Source organism: Varanus komodoensis, unplaced genomic scaffold (assembly GCF_004798865.1).
Source record: "Varanus komodoensis strain SLA01 unplaced genomic scaffold, ASM479886v1 scaffold8, whole genome shotgun sequence".
In the NCBI taxonomy this organism is placed as follows: domain Eukaryota; kingdom Metazoa; phylum Chordata; class Lepidosauria; order Squamata; family Varanidae; genus Varanus; species Varanus komodoensis.
In genome coordinates, this window is record NW_025336481.1 from 16,568,762 (window position 1) to 16,584,706 (window position 15,945).

Here is a 15,945-nt window from a genome sequence, read left to right on the forward strand (position 1 = left end):
TTGATGTGATACCTGAATTGACAAACCTAGCTTGTGATAACATAGCAGATAAACTGGAAAACATAATTTGTAGTGGATTTGCAAGTGGATTATAGTTTAGCATGGTGTGCATATTGATAAATTATAATCTTGCAGACATTTATTTTCTTTCCAGAAGCTACCATATTATAGAGTGGTATTGGGCTGGGGACTAGGGAGATCTGGGTTCTAGTTGCCACTTGACTATGAAACTCACTGAGTGACTCTGAGCCAGTCACGCATTGTCAGCCTAACCTACCTCACAGGTTTCTTGTAAGGATAAAATGGAGATATGTAAGTTGCCTTGGGTTCCTCACAAGAGGGGAAGAAGGCTATGAATGCAATATAATATTAATTGAGGTAGGAGTGAATTTATGAACTTAAGCTAGGCAGGTAGAAAATGTTCTAAACTATGCAGTTCTAAACTATGATTTGATTGTTAAATCTGAGACAACAGCCTGGTGCTCCAAACTGTTGCTAACATAAGCCATGCTTTGATATAATGTCTAAATTACCTATTTAATGGAGTGATCTGAATAGGTGTAATCACAGAATGGGTTGGACAAGAATTTAATGAAATTTGGAAGTTGTGATAAAGCTGTAATCAGAGGTTGCTTCAGTGAAGTATTTCCAGTTCATATTCTCAAGAAAACGTGTGCAAAATTATTTATCGCTAATGGAAGCCTGGTACACTTAGATCAATCACTCATCTAGTTTCAGACCTTACAAGAGCCCCTAGTTTCCTGTTAGAGAATGCTTTCAGGCATGCCTGGAGTTTGTGTGCTTGTCCCCTTACCTCTCCTCTATCTCCAAGGGAAAGAAATCGGAAACTTAACCCTTTTCACTCTTGAACTAAATGGGAGTTTCAAATGAACCAACTCTAGGTATCTTCTGATACCTTGCATCTAACATCTGGGTAACTGTGGTTTGTTGAGTATTCTCACTTCTACGATATTAAACTGTGGTTTGAGTCTGTCTGAGTAATGGGGAGGTGTAGTTATTAGTTCAAAAGTAGAAGTTGTCAATCTTGTCTCCTTGCCCACAAAGGTCGGAGAAGAAAGGGAGAAAGCACTGGCCAAATGCTTATCAGGAAAGCAGAGTTTCTTATTACTTATGAATTGATCTTCCATGTCGACATGCATTGCTGAATCTGTGGTGATAAATAAATAATTAGAAATAGTGACAATAGGAGGTTTTCTGTAAAGCTATTACTACCATGATGGTCAGGACTAGTCTTCTGTCTTCCAAAAACATCTACCAGCAAATAATTTTTGATTCAGCTTACTATGTGAGGGAAGAAAACTTTTCTAGTCATTTTAAGGGAATTACGGCCTTAGTTGACTTTCACAGTTACAAATGGCACAATTTCTTAATATTCCTTGTTTGATTTTAAGACAGTTTTGAAACAACACTGTGAATGTAGCAGCACAGAGAGCGCATACCAAACATAGCAGAGGAGGGCAGAATGGTGTGTAACTGATAGATAACGGTGGGAACAAAGCCTCACCATTGGATTTTATTGACCAGAAGGCCATTTCTCATATATCAAATACTTCCATATGGTAACACTGTTTTGAGGCATTATTTGAATAATGAAGGGAAAAAGTAATCTCATCTGTCTTTTGCTTATCTGAATTCAGTGAGTTTATTTTATTTAATACATTGAGAAATCGTTCCTTTACCTAATATGCGCTTGAGACAATATACAGATATGTAGCTTAATTGCAGTACATAAAACATCATTTTGGCACATTTTAAATGCAGCTGGTAAGCTATTGCCCCATACCTTGTATCTATGCATCTAGTTGTGATTTGATTTGGTTTGTTTGGAAAACGAATTGAATATGCCCTCCTTTTTAATGTCTTGAGACACTCTGCTAGGAATTACCACCACCGCATATTCAACTTTTTAAAGATCCCACTGATAACCTTCTTCTAAGGTATTTAAATGATGTTTGCTTTGCTCAGAAATTGAACTGTGTATTACCCTTATTTTGCCAGCGTAAGAAAAGGATGCTAAATTCAGACTGTGATTCATTTGTCCAGAATGCTTAGGAGGGAAATTGAAGTTTCTTTAATGTAACTTTTCTGATACTTAGCTTCTTTTTTGTTTTTGTCTTAAAGGACTATCGGACAAAACCCTTTTGCTGCAGTGCATGTCCATTTTCCTCGAAGTTCTTTTCTGCCTACAAAAGTCATTTTCGGAATGTTCATAGTGAAGACTTTGAAAACAGGATCCTTCTTAATTGTCCCTACTGTACTTTCAATGCAGACAAAAAGACTTTGGAAACGCACATTAAAATATTTCATGCTCCAAATGCCAACACACCAAGTGGAGGCATCAGCACTTTTAAAGATAAAAACAAGCATGATAGCCTTAAACCTAAGCAGGCTGACAGTGTAGAACAAGCTGTTTATTACTGTAAGAAGTGCACTTACCGAGATCCTCTCTACGAAATAGTTAGAAAGCACATTTACAGGGAACATTTTCAGCATGTTGCTGCACCTTATATAGCGAAGGCAAGTGAAAAGTCACTCAATGGGGCTGTATCCTTAAGTTCCGGTACTCGAGAGGAAGGCATGATTCACTGCAAACGATGCCTTTTTATGCCGAAGTCATATGAAGCTTTAGTACAGCATGTCATTGAAGACCATGAGCGTATAGGATATCAGGTGACGGCAATGATAGGGCACACTAATGTGGTAGTTCCAAGATCCAAACCTTTGATGCTAATTGCTCCAAAACCACAGGATAAAAAGCCTATGGGTCTTCCTCAGAGGATGGGTCCCCTGTCTCCTGGAAACGTCCGGTCTCTTCCATCGCAGCAAATGATGAATAGACTGAATATACCAAAGCCTACGCTAAATTCCAGTGGAGTGAATATGATGTCCAATGTTCACCTACAGCAGAATAACTACGGAGTGAAATCAGTGCCACCAAGTTATGTTAGTCACACGGGAGGAAGGCTAAACTTAACTGGTAGCTCCCCAGTTTCCTTGTCCCAGCAGTCTCAATCAATGAAGCAGTTTTCCCCAAGTGGAAATGGAAGACCTTATCCCCTTGGTGGGGAACCAAGATCACAGGCTTCAGCAAGGTACTCTCTTCAGTCTGCCAACTCATCTTCACTTTCATCAGGCTCACTGAAATCAACATCATTAGCTCAGTCTCAGGCAGCATCCAGGGTATTAGCCCAGTCCACACCCAAGCCTCTTGGAGCTGGTGCTACAGGTGCTGCTGCTGTTAACACTTCATCGACTCAGAAATGGAAAATCTGTACAATCTGTAATGAGCTGTTCCCAGAAAATGTGTACAGTGTTCATTTTGAGAAAGAGCACAAGGCTGAAAAGGTGCCTGCAGTAGCTAACTATATAATGAAAATACATAATTTTACTAGCAAATGTTTATACTGTAATCGCTACTTGCCTACTGACACATTGCTTAACCACATGTTGATTCATGGTTTGTCTTGTCCCTACTGTCGTTCAACTTTCAATGATGTTGAAAAGATGGCTGCTCATATGCGAATGGTTCATGTTGATGAAGAAATGGGACCTAAAACTGATTCCACTTTAACCTTTGATTTAACATTGCAGCAGGGTAGTCACACCAATATACACTTGCTTGTAACTACCTACAATTTGAGGGATGCCCCTGCTGAATCTGTAGCTTATCATGCTCAAAATACTCCTCCAGTTCCTCCGAAGCCACAGCCAAAAATTCAGGAGAAGGCAGATATACCTGTAAAAAGTTCTCCACAAGCAGCAGTTCCATATAAAAAAGATGTTGGGAAAACACTTTGCCCTTTGTGTTTTTCAATCTTGAAAGGACCCATCTCCGATGCACTGGCACATCATTTAAGGGAGAGGCATCAAGTTATTCAAACAGTTCATCCGGTAGAGAAAAAGCTCACATACAAATGTATTCATTGTCTTGGCGTGTACACCAGTAACATGACAGCCTCTACTATAACACTGCACCTCGTCCATTGTAGGGGTGTGGGGAAGACACAAAATGGTCAAGACAAATCAAATGTTCCCTCTCGGCTTAATCAGTCTCCAGGTGCAGGACCCGTGAAACGTACTTATGAACACATGGAATTCTCTCTCTTGAAGAAAAGGAAAATTGATGATGATGATTCCCCTTCTGTCTTTGAAGAGAAGCCTGAAGAACCTGTAGTACTAGCTTTAGATCCCAAGGGTCATGAAGATGATTCTTATGAAGCCAGAAAAACATTTCTTACAAAATATTTCAATAAACAACCATATCCCAGTCGGAGGGAGATTGAAAAGTTAGCTGCCAGTCTTTGGCTATGGAAATCTGACATTGCTTCACACTTTAGCAACAAAAGGAAAAAATGTGTTCGAGATTGTGAAAGGTATAAACTGGGTGTTCTGCTTGGATTCAATATGAAAGAACTAAATAAAGTTAAACATGAAATGGACTTTGATGATGAATGGCTTTTTGAAAATCATGATGAAGAAAATTCTAGAGTCAATGCTAGCAAAACTGTAGATAAAAAAATAAACCTAGAGAAAGATAATGAAAGTTCCTCAGACAGTTATGAGAATATAGAAGAGGAATTTAATGAAAGCAATAGTCCATTTGCAGAATCTGTTTCTAACTCTGGTCATAAAACATCCATGAATAGCATAAATGAGAACCCAGATGAAAGCATATCTAAGGAGACACCTGAAGAAACAACCTTGGAGTCTTCAGAGAAAACAGACCAAAAAGAGGAAGAAGGAAACCCAAAATACAAAGATAGTTGTCCTGTAGAAGAACCAGCAAAGCTGGTAGCTGATGGTTCAGACAGTGAAGGTGACCAAGAAGATCAAGATGATGCTGTTGAATGGAAAGATGAAGCATCACCATCTGAAAGTGGACCTGGTTCTCAACAAGCATCTGACTTTGAGGATAACACGCCTGAAGTGAAACCAGAAACATGGACAGATGAATCATCCCAAAGTGAAGATATTAATAATAGTAAACCAGTGGCAGAAACAAAAGGTGTTGCATCTGAGAGTGATGAAGAACAGTCAAAGTGGAAGAATAGTTCCTATGGAAAAGTAGGCGAGTTTTGGTCTAAAGACCAGTCACAGTGGAAAAATTCAACAGAAATTGAAGAGAGCTTGTCAAATCAGCAAATGGAATGGCAGAATAGCACAATTGACAGTGAGGATGGAGACCAGTTTGACAGCGTGACTGATGGGGTTACAGAATCAATGCATAGCAGCCTAACTGGGGTAGAGCTGAGTAGCCAGCAAGCATAAGCTGTTCCACTCCCTAGCCTCAGTATCTTCCACTTGACAACTGTCTAAACACTTACATTTCAGAATGACTGCTAAAGCTCATTGTAACTGGTACTGCCTTTTGAGTGCAAGGTCATTGGCTAGTGGCTGCGAGGCCACCAATTCCAGTTCATATTGCAAAGTATGCTGTTGGCATACTCACTTGAGAGTATCTGCTGTGATGAGCACAGTAACTTAATGTGAAAACTGATAACGCTTGGTGGCTCCAGTTCACTGAAGAAAAGCAAAGGTTTATTTTATCGGCATTTTCAACGTTTATTTCACTCTGTATATGTTCAGCTGTATGTCTTTTTAAACATTACCCTTTTCCACATGGTAGTTATAGGGCCAACATAAGAGCTACCAATTCAATGTGTATAGTAGACTCTGGGAAAATTGTTTTTTCATGTATCATTCTGAATAGTTGAAATGTATATTTGTACAGTCTTTTAGACCTATTCAAGTGATGCTTATGCTATTGTTCTTGTGTACCCATCATAGATTTGGTTCTCTTTTTTTTTAGTGTTGCCCTGCTGTGTAATAAATGCTGTATCTAGTTTACCTAGCAAAAAGCTTGAAACTGCTATAGTAAGAATTTTGACAGACTTAGTTTTTGCACATAACCTTGTACAATCTCAAAACAGAGGCCAGCAACATAAAATATATCTGGACTCTATTGTATTATAGAATTTTCTTGTTCTTGAATATCCTTGACATTACAACGGATGACTATGTATTTCAGAGCCATTTTCTGAAATCTTTTAAGCTAAAAAATTCACATGCAAGAAACAAGTTTGCAGCTACTAATTTTGACACCTTTTAGATCTGTATAAAAGTGTACTGTGTTAAAGCAGCATACGGAAATGGGTGCTGCATTTTTTGGATATTTAGTTTTATCTTTAGTTAACACCAACATGGTGTTGTATTCATTTATACCATCTAATATATGACACATTGTTGTAGTATGGATAATTTTGTGATCTTTATTTCCCCTTTGTATTCATTTAAGCATCTAAATAAATTGCTGTATTGTGCTTAATGTAAAATATTTGCTTTATTACAAGGTTTGCCTCGCTGGCTTTCAGAATGTTCTTCATTATGCTAGCTTTTGTTGGAAAAAAAAGCAAATGTGGATGCTCAAGTTGATGCCTTGAGCAAATGAATTCTTCTACTGAAGGAACGTCATGCTAATAAAAACAAGCAGGCTGTGTGGAAACTGAACTATGTGGAATCTACTCAAGCAAGCAAAGAGGCAATACATGTCCAAGGTTATGTGGAATAATAGATGTGTGAATTTGTGGGATATTCCAACCCACGTTAAATACTTTTAAGTCCTATTACTTTCAGTGGAGAAGTTAAGCATGTGCTTATTTATTTACTTACTACTTTTCTATACTGCCCAATAGCTAAAGTTGTCTGGGCAGTTCATAACAATTTAAAACTTAAAACACAGTATGAAAATTTAAATAGTTAATACTTAAAAAGAAGTGTGAACTACAAGTGTGAACTAGCAGTATCACAAGGATTTAAATACACTGCAGAATTCAAAGCAAACTGAAACCAGAATTTCTGGGGCAATTCCAGGGAAAATAAGGTCTTCACCTAAGCTGGAATGAGTACAATGTAGGTACCAGGTGATCCTCCCTAGAAGTGCTCAAGAGACCATGACTCTCCTACTGAAGTCAATTGGATTTAGAAGTAATGGATCATGCACTTGTCTTACTTTGACAATTTCTGTAACTTGACTTCCCAACAAATTATAACATTTTTGAGTTGTTCCTCGCATGCTTCGTTTAGTAGCCTTGCAGTAATTATATTTCAGTGTCTTGCACAGGACTAGTGGTGTAATAGTTGAAGGTAGAGAAATGGAGTAGATCAGCAGCATGTAAACATTTCAGTTGTATACTCAGGAACTTCAGAATGTACTGGTGTGTCTTGCATTTCTAATACAGTTCATGAATTTGGCAGGAAATGTTAAAAGTAATAGGCTACAAGGTGTCTTGCATTTTCTAATGTGAGTATAGAAGAACTGCTGTGTATCTTATTGCCATAAGCAGGTTTCCCTTATAACACAGTTAAATAAGGAAAAACAGACTACTTTATCTCTTTTTAATTTTGTAGGGAGATCATTCTGTTCAACTGATACTGAGTTGAGTACCCATTTGGCCAGTTACTGAAAAATGTAAATAGTTTCTCCTTTTTCTAAGTGTCACTTGGGTAAAGAGATGCTTTAAATGTCTAATTTTGCTTCACTTTGTTGCAGTATGCTAGAGTCAAGTAAGTATCATGTGTTCCAGCACTAAGTGGTGGTAAGAAAAAATAGGCAAATGATAGTATCAGTGGGGAAGGTAACAGCATTTCCATTTCAGGCAAAAACTCAAAATCTGAAATCTTTACTGATCTATATTAGCTACTACTTTTACAAGGTGTCTGTCTGTCTGTCTGTCTGTCTGTCTATGTATCTCCATGTGCCCTTTCTGCATGTAAGCCTCCAAACATGAGTTGAAGGCTTGCATGCATTGAGTGCCTGGAACGATGCAAGGTAGCAGTCATCTCCCCTACCATTATGTCTTATGCTGGGTATTTTATCTCGATGGCTGTTTTCTGCCATAGAGCGGGAGGGAAGGAGCGCACCGGTAGGGATTTGTGTAAACCCTCCCCAAAAGCATAAATCAGAAATTTGGACAGAACAAAAATCCCACCAAGGCCAGATCACATGATCCAGCTCACTATGGAAATATTATTTACTTGGCTTACACCAGCAACCCGTTGGTAATGCTGGAATTGGATTTTATCAAGGCTCTTTGGTTTTCCATTAGTGGAATAGAGAGGTGATGTTGGCTCTTGACCCTGCACCCCCAAACTGCTTTAGAAGTTTGGGGAACACTTTGGACCAACATGGGAGGTGATACAGCAGCAGGAGTGAGGGTGAAACGAGTGGAATTGCCGGAAGAAATTTTCCCCTCTAGGTCTGCTTTGCAAGCAGCTCCTGCAGGAATGGAACTCTTTTTCAATGGATGAGCACCAATTGGATGCAGACTGCCGCCTTGCTTACTTACGATGCTTTATTTTTAAGGGCTTCAAAAGTTTAGATTTCTCCCTGATGTACCAGTTTTCCACATGCAGGCATACTTAAATATGATTCGCAGTTGCACATGCAGTTTCTTATAGACATTCTGGGTAAATGCAGCATAAGGACTTTGCTTAATGTATTTTTCTTACCTGTTACAACATATAGCAAAGCCTGCTACTTTTCAAGTCAGGTGTATGCAGCACCATTTTTTAAAAATCATGCTAACTTACCTTGGTCTGTATAACAGTATACACAATTAATGATTATACTGTACAGTGTAAGCAACTATGGTTAAGCGTGTACTACTGAGACTCATTTTTATTTTTAGGATACAGTTATTGCATTCCTGAAAATTAGCAGTACTGGGGAATCTGTAGCAGTCTGATTATGTATTTCTATTGTAGTCCTCAATACTGTGATTTTCACTTTTATAGAAATGGCTTTTTAAAAACTCCCAAATCTGTGTATCTAGCATCAATATGCTGGTGCATGTACGTGTGTATTCTAAGCAGCTTATCTACTGCTTACCAACTGGAAGAGCTGGAATGACCCATGAACTGTTCTGAGGTATCACTTCTTTGAATCTCCGCATTGCAGTGACAATTGTGCAGTATGGATCAGGTCATAGCTTGTCCTCCCAAGACACACAGGGAATGTACACATGCGTGTGGTGCCCCATTCATTTTAACAGAGGGAGATGCTCATGCAGCAAGGTATGTTCATGCTGATCAAACTGGATTGGTTGGAATTATTGGGCCAATAGTATAGACAAGTGAGCTCATTAATATGCTGCAGTAGGGAAAGGAGCTGAAATACTGCAATGTTACAGGATTGCAACATTGTTCGGATTGCAATTTAATGGTGGTGAAGCATATATGAGGACTGTTTTGTGCAAAGTAGTGACTTACATGTAGTATATCTAATAAATTTATGCCTTTGTAGCTGAGCCTGCACCAAAAGGATTTACCCCTCAAAAGCGTGTGGTTATTGGGTGTGTCAGATTTTCTTAGTACGTATTATCTATGTTAATTATTTAAAGGGTATCCTGCTGCAACAGTACATAAAACACATTTTCAGAACTTTATTTGTACCATTCAAGTTACATTATACAAAAACTCTGAATCTCTTTGTTACCTGACAGGAAAAAACTTGAATGGACATTTTTTCCTTTGGAATCCACTTTCCACTTAATAGGCTACTTTCAAAATAGAATTTCTGCACTGAGGCAGCAGTAGCATGAATGATAGGCTGTAGCAGCTGTGCTTAAATCAGTCAAGTATCTTCAGTGTACTACTTAAGGTAAGCAGATTCATCAGATTTTGACATCTTAAATTGACCATCTTCTAACATTTGTTTATATAAATATTTCTCCTGTCAACGGCAAATGCAAAACAGGTAGCTTAAAGGGTTTTCCTGCTGGACAGCACAAAATTGCACCAATATAGTTAAAACTTGAAACTGCCTACCATGATTGGTTTATCTTTAATAGCAAAGACACAATGTAGAAATGTCATTTTCCTCTTTTGTCTAGCATATAAATTAAATTGGTTTTAATGCTATAGCAACTGAAATACAATACGAGTGGCTTTGATACTTGCTACCTATATATTTGATAAGAAAATAATCTTCAGTTCTGTAGAGATCCGGGAGGTTGTAAGTGTTCTGTGGAGCTGAAGTACATTTCTGAAACAAGCAAAAGAAAACATTAGTTCATAGGCAGGATGCCAAAGAAATATTTTTACTAAATTGCTTTTAACTTATTAAATCATATAAATGTGTGTAATAAAAAATGATGGAAGTGCTTTTTGAGCTGCCAGAAGGATGCAAATTTGGGAATAATGAGAAGTTCCAAGTGCCTTAACAAGTTAAAAATAGTTTAAAGATTTTTAAGCCATTTACTATCATGAGTTCTGAGTGAAGTTTATTTCTGACTACATACTGGTAAATTGAAATGCCTTAAGGTTTTACAGGTAAGGAAATGTGTACCTCTTGGAAAAATTACCTGTTTGTTAAAAAAAAATGAAGAGGCAATATATGGAGTGAGAGCATATAAGCACAATATGAAGTGAACAGGAAAAGTCAGCAAGGTTTGAAGAAGAGAGTGTTGTTAATCTGGAAATTAACATTTCTGCCCATTCCTGGGACTTAGGAAATGCTCATTTCCAATTGTAATAGTGATGGGTCCAATTCTGCAGCAGTACTGAATATTCAGGTAATACCTAAGCTTGGCTAAAATCTCATGTCCTGCTAATTTCACTTAGTATTAAACTTAGTCTTAAGATTTCAGAATGCAGTACTTCCATTGGTGGAAGCAGTTTTGAAAATAAACTATAGCCAAAAAGAAGGTAAACCTGTGTGCAGTCTGCATCATGCAAGTCTTGTAATTGCAGAAGCCAGTGCAATGTACTTGCCAATGGTCCTGTTCCTTTCCCACAGTCCACAAACGTAGAAAGATGTGACACTTGAGTATAAACCTTGCAATGTATGTGAGGATTTACAGGGTTGTGTGTGAAAAGCATACCTCTCCATCTGGGCTCAGGGTCCAGAAGTAGGTTTGAGGAGTAGAATGTGCAGAAGAGAGCTAGCAGGTGAAGGAAGTGTTAAGCACCTCCCTATCAACCTGACTCCCAATTAGTGATTTTTGAGTGTTACCATGATATTTCTCAGTATGCTGATCCATCTTGTGAACTGGATCCAAACTACATGGTCCAAAATATGTTCCACAATAATTCTGCCTTTCACTTCCAAATGAATGGAAGCTTCTTTTTCTACATAATGAACGTCCAGTGTGGGATGTTCCCAGAGTACTAGCACTACTTAAATGGCCACTCGTAATAGTGCTGCTGTACATTGTCTTGGCCTTCTGTAGGAACTTACAAGTGTGACTTCTTGTAAACTCAGTTTTCCTGCAGACATTCCTATTATAAAAAATGTTTCTCCTATATAGCTCACATAAGGAGAAAGCACTTTAGTCAAGACACCCTAACCAATTTACACTGAAAGGTTGAGATGTCACTGCCAAATGTGGCAAGAATGTTCCTTCAGCCTGGGTTGGAGCACATGTGCCAGCAGCTTCTCAGCAAGCCCATTTTCAGAGACACTTCACTGGAAGTATGTCAAAGACAACTGGTTACTGTGTGTACATGGAGAAGGGAGGAAAAATGAGACAACATCCACTCAGTATTTAGTTCGAGCACCTTACATCAGTCCTGCAGAAGATGTTTTGCCTTTGCAGTAAACTCATTTCCTTTGATTTGCCTGTATGAGAATGTCACCTAAAGTAGCTTTAACACGTAATGGAAAACATGCAAAATCTGCTGGGGTGTACATAGGAATCTACTTGGACATTTATGGTGTGTGAGGAGGAACTAATTAAAACGGGCCCCCAAACCATAAAAATGATTTTTTGAAAGAATGCTTTGTAGTCTGAAATCCCCAGGTTTCAGCACATTCATATCCACAAGAGTAGATGTAGACTTGAGGGAGGGTTGCCATTCCAGAAACTACTTGTTGATCCCTTTCTCACATAACTCCATACTGGATCTGACTGCTGAAAAGATAATACAGATCAATCATTAAGTTTGCCTGAAAAGGATCTTCGAATTGTTGTAGATCACTAGCTGAATATGTGTGCACAATGCAATGTGGCTTCAGAAAAGGGTGAATGCTAATTTGGCTCCATTAATAGAAGTATCACTTCCAAATCATGTGAAATATTATTTCCCCTGTACTCAGCACTGGTTAGGCCTCATCTGGAGTGAATGGACTACTGTGTCCAATTCTGGGCACCACAGTTTATGAAAGATCAAACAAGTTGGGTAGGAGGACAACAAGGATGATCCAGGGACTGGAAACAAAGCCCCATGAAGAGATTGAAAGAACTGGGCATGGTTAGCTTTAAGAAGAGAAGACACTTTTCTAGCACTCGAAATGTCACACAGGAAGGCTAGGATCTCTTCTCAATAATCCTGGAGTGCAGGGCATGAAATTGCAGGCTCAAGTTACAGGAAGCCAGCTTCTGGCTGAACATCAGGAAGAACTTCCTGTTAGAGCAGTACAACAATATAACCAATTACCTAGGGAAGTTGTGGACTCTCCTGAGCTAGAGGCATTCGAGAGGCAGCTAAACAGCCATCTGAGAGGGGTGGTTTAACCTGGAGTCTTGTAGTAAGCAGAAGGTTGGACCTGATAGGGTTCTTCGCCTCCTCCAAATCTTCTATTCTTGATTGTATGACCAGTTAAGATGTACCATCCCAGTAGGCTGATACATCTGAATGGTTTCCTGAAGGCTCTTGGGGATTTTCCCTTTGTCTCTGCAGGCAACTATGTTGAAGTCCTGACCTCTAGAATGAAGAAATGATGAGGGTGGTGAGCACAGTCACTCCTGAGTGCCCTATCTCATGGAGGTAGGGTCACCACAGCATCCTGCTTTTCTAGGGAACTGAAAGCAATGAGAAATGAGTGAGATGACAGAGTGATGTTGGTGGAAACCTCAGAACAAAGCTGACCGAACATAGACTAAAGCCTATTTGAAAGGCTACTTTTTGGGGACATGAGCAGCAAAGAGAAGACTTTTCTGCTGCTTTTCCATCTGCAAAGAGCAGGTCTGTGGAGGTTTGTGTGTGTGTGTGTGTGTGTGTGTGTGTGTGTGTGTGTGTGTGGTTAGGGTTTATTTACTAATCTGCAGGACTCGGACCTCTTGACAGGTCACTTTGAGCAATTTCCTTAGTCCTTGACAGACAAAGTTGCCCAGATCCAATCTGACTTGGAGGCTGTTGATATAGTCCCAGGAGATGTAACTTTGGCTCTTGCTGTCCAGTGTTATTTGATACTTTTCTTTGCACAGCCTAAGGATATGGGCAGGATCGTTGGGGAAGTGAGCCACAACATGGTTTCTGAATCCTTGCCCTTCCTGGCTCATAAAAGCAGTCAGAGAAGGACTGCTGAAGTGGTTGTGCAGTGTGTCTAATGCCTGTCTTAGTCCAAGTAGGGTTCCAACCTGCCCAGAGGAGGCAGTGGTGAGACCCTTCCTGGATATACAAGACAATCTTCAATATTCCATTTTTGGACGCGGTATTAAGAGTGTGTGGTGGCTGCCCAACTGCAGGCAGTCCTGGATGAAATGGAGCCTCTAGATCCAGTTCAGACTATCTTCAGACATGGTTTTGGGGCAAAAACACTTTTTGTCACCTTGGTGAAAGACCTACACGGGGAACTAGACAGGAGTGTGTCCCTATTGGTTCTTCTGGACTGTAAGTATTCTTTTTGGCCACTTCGTTGGGATGGGAATGAGAGGGACTGTCCTATAGTATCGCATTCTTCTTTGGAGGGGCAGACCTGGAAGGTGGTGATGAGGGCCCCCATTCAACTCCCTGGTCATTGTTCTGTGGTGTTCTCAGGATTCTGTTCTGTCCCCCATGCCATTTAGCACATACATAGAACCAGTGGGAGAGGATGTCCAGAGTTTTGGGGTTCAGTGTCACCACAATGCTAATGATGCTTTATTTCTCCTTTCCACCTTGCTCCAAGGAAGCTGTGTCAGTCCTAAATCAGTGTCTGTCGGCAGTATTGGACTAGATGAAGGCAAAAATGCAAGCTTAATCCCCAGAAGACAGAGGTGCTTGTGCTCGGTTGGAAGGCAGATCAAGGAATAAGGATTCTGTCTGTACTGGACTGGGTACACTCCCTCTGACAACACAGGTTTGCAGCTTGGGTGTACTTTTGGATTCAGCCCCGAGACTGGATGCCCAGGTTTGGCAGTGGCCTTTGTGCCTTTGCACAGTTAAACTAATGCAGCAGCTGCACCCATTCCTGAAGCTCTGATTTGGCCATGGTAACACATACCTTAGTTGAATCTCATTCAGTTTGCTGTAACATGCTGTCGCTGGGGCTACTCTGAAGAGTGTTCAGAAATTCCAGCTGATTCAGAAAGCTGCTGCCATACTTATGAGCCTGCCGGGGCTTTAAGTTCTGGGAAGGTCTTTCTCTTGGCCTCAGCACCCTCACAGACATTCTTGGTAGGAATTCAGGAGAGGGGCCTTCTCAGTGGCTATCCCAAGGCTATGGAATCCCCTCTTCCCAGAGAAGCTAGGTTGGCGCACTCCTTACTACGTTTCTGAAAGTAGGTCAACCACTTTTTGTTCTGGCAGATATTTGGAAATATTCCGGGCCTGTGAGTTTGTGCTAGACTAGGTTTACTTTCTGTATTATTTTTCATGTTTTTCACTTAAGTGTTTTGTACAATTTTAACATTTAACCAATTTAATTCTATTTTTATCTTTTGTATACTTCTATGAATCTTTCAAGTTTTGAATATTGTGAGCCACCATGAGCCCCAATAACTGGGAACAGGCAGGATAGAACTGATGTGATTATGATGATAGTAATTATATTATAAATACAATAATTATAATCTGTTTCTAATTCATGTTCCCTGAGCAGATTATAAACAGTCTTTTGCAGGTAATCCTATACCCTGTGCCCTTTCTGCATCCCATGCCTGGAACGAGGCATGGCAGCAGTGATCTCCCCTCACCACTGTGCCTTATGCTGGGTATTTTGACTTGATGGCTGATTTCTGCCAGGGAGGGGGAGGGAAGGAGGCTGGTGCACCAGTAGGAATCTGTGTAATTACTTTTCTAAAGAAAGGTCCTTTTATGGATCAGAGAAAACAGAGTAAAAGCTTAGAAAGTAAGAAACAGAGCACAGAAATCTCTTATTTCTTCCAACAGAGGGACATAAACAGTGGGTTCCCACAGGGATCAGTACCATGATCAGTACTTTTCAACTTGTTCATAAATGATGTGAATTTGGGAAATTCAAAATTCAAGTTTGCTGGTACCACCAAATTCTTTGCGGTGTTAGACTGCTAGAATAGGCATAAAAATGGCAAATGCAGTTCAGTGTAAGCAAGTGTAAAGTGCTATACATTGAGTCAAATAATCCCAACTTCACATATGCAGCGATGAAAGCTGAGCTAAGTGTGACAGACCAAGAAAGGGACCTTGGGGTTCTGGTAGACAGCTCAATGAAACTGTTGCACAGCTACCGTGAAAAGGGCAAATGCTATGTTGGGCATAAGAAAAATCAAAAAAACTGCCAAGATTATGCTGCTTTTATACAAATACATGGTGCAGCAACCCTTGAAACACTGTGTACATATTGCAGAGTTGGGAAAACGAAGAGCAAGAGCAATTCTATGAGGAAAGATAACATCTAGTTTACAAAAAGGGGAGAGAAGAGACAAGATGGAGGTGCACACACTTATGTATGGTGGGGAGATAGGGAAATATTTTTCTCCCACTAAATTCAGGGTTATCCCATGAAGCTGGGGGTGGGAGATTCAGCACAAATAAAGGAACTTGCCACACTGCACACAGTGAACCAATGGAGTTTCTCAGCACCTATTTTGGTTACTTTAAGAGAATGTTTGACAAATTCATGCAGGAAGAAGCTGTCAGTGGGTATTAGTCCTGATGCCTCTATGCTGCCTCCAAGTACCAGGGGCAGTATACCTACGTGCACCCATTCTGAGGAATGTAGGCAGGCCAGCTGGTTTCCTGTGA

General features: G+C 39.9%; 2 protein-coding genes across 8 annotated transcripts in view; one reads left to right on the top strand and one right to left on the bottom strand.

The window, feature by feature from the left end:
* The window catches only part of LOC123035996 (activity dependent neuroprotector homeobox), a 64,453-nt gene extending 58,100 nt beyond the window's left edge, over window positions 1–6,353 (top strand). For all 7 annotated transcript variants that reach the window (XM_044454751.1, XM_044454749.1, XM_044454747.1 and 4 more), the window contains one exon: window positions 2,143–6,353. In XM_044454751.1, coding sequence (XP_044310686.1) covers window positions 2,143–5,289 — 3,147 coding nt within the window. In that variant the 3' untranslated portion in view covers window positions 5,290–6,353. The remainder of the gene's footprint in view (window positions 1–2,142) is intronic.
* A 3,466-nt stretch (window positions 6,354–9,819) lies between these two features.
* The window catches only part of BCAS4 (breast carcinoma amplified sequence 4), a 63,252-nt gene continuing 57,126 nt past the window's right edge, over window positions 9,820–15,945 (bottom strand). The window contains 1 exon segment of the mRNA XM_044455169.1: window positions 9,820–10,063. Within this exon segment, the coding sequence (XP_044311104.1) occupies window positions 9,920–10,063 (144 nt within the window). The 3' untranslated portion in view covers window positions 9,820–9,919.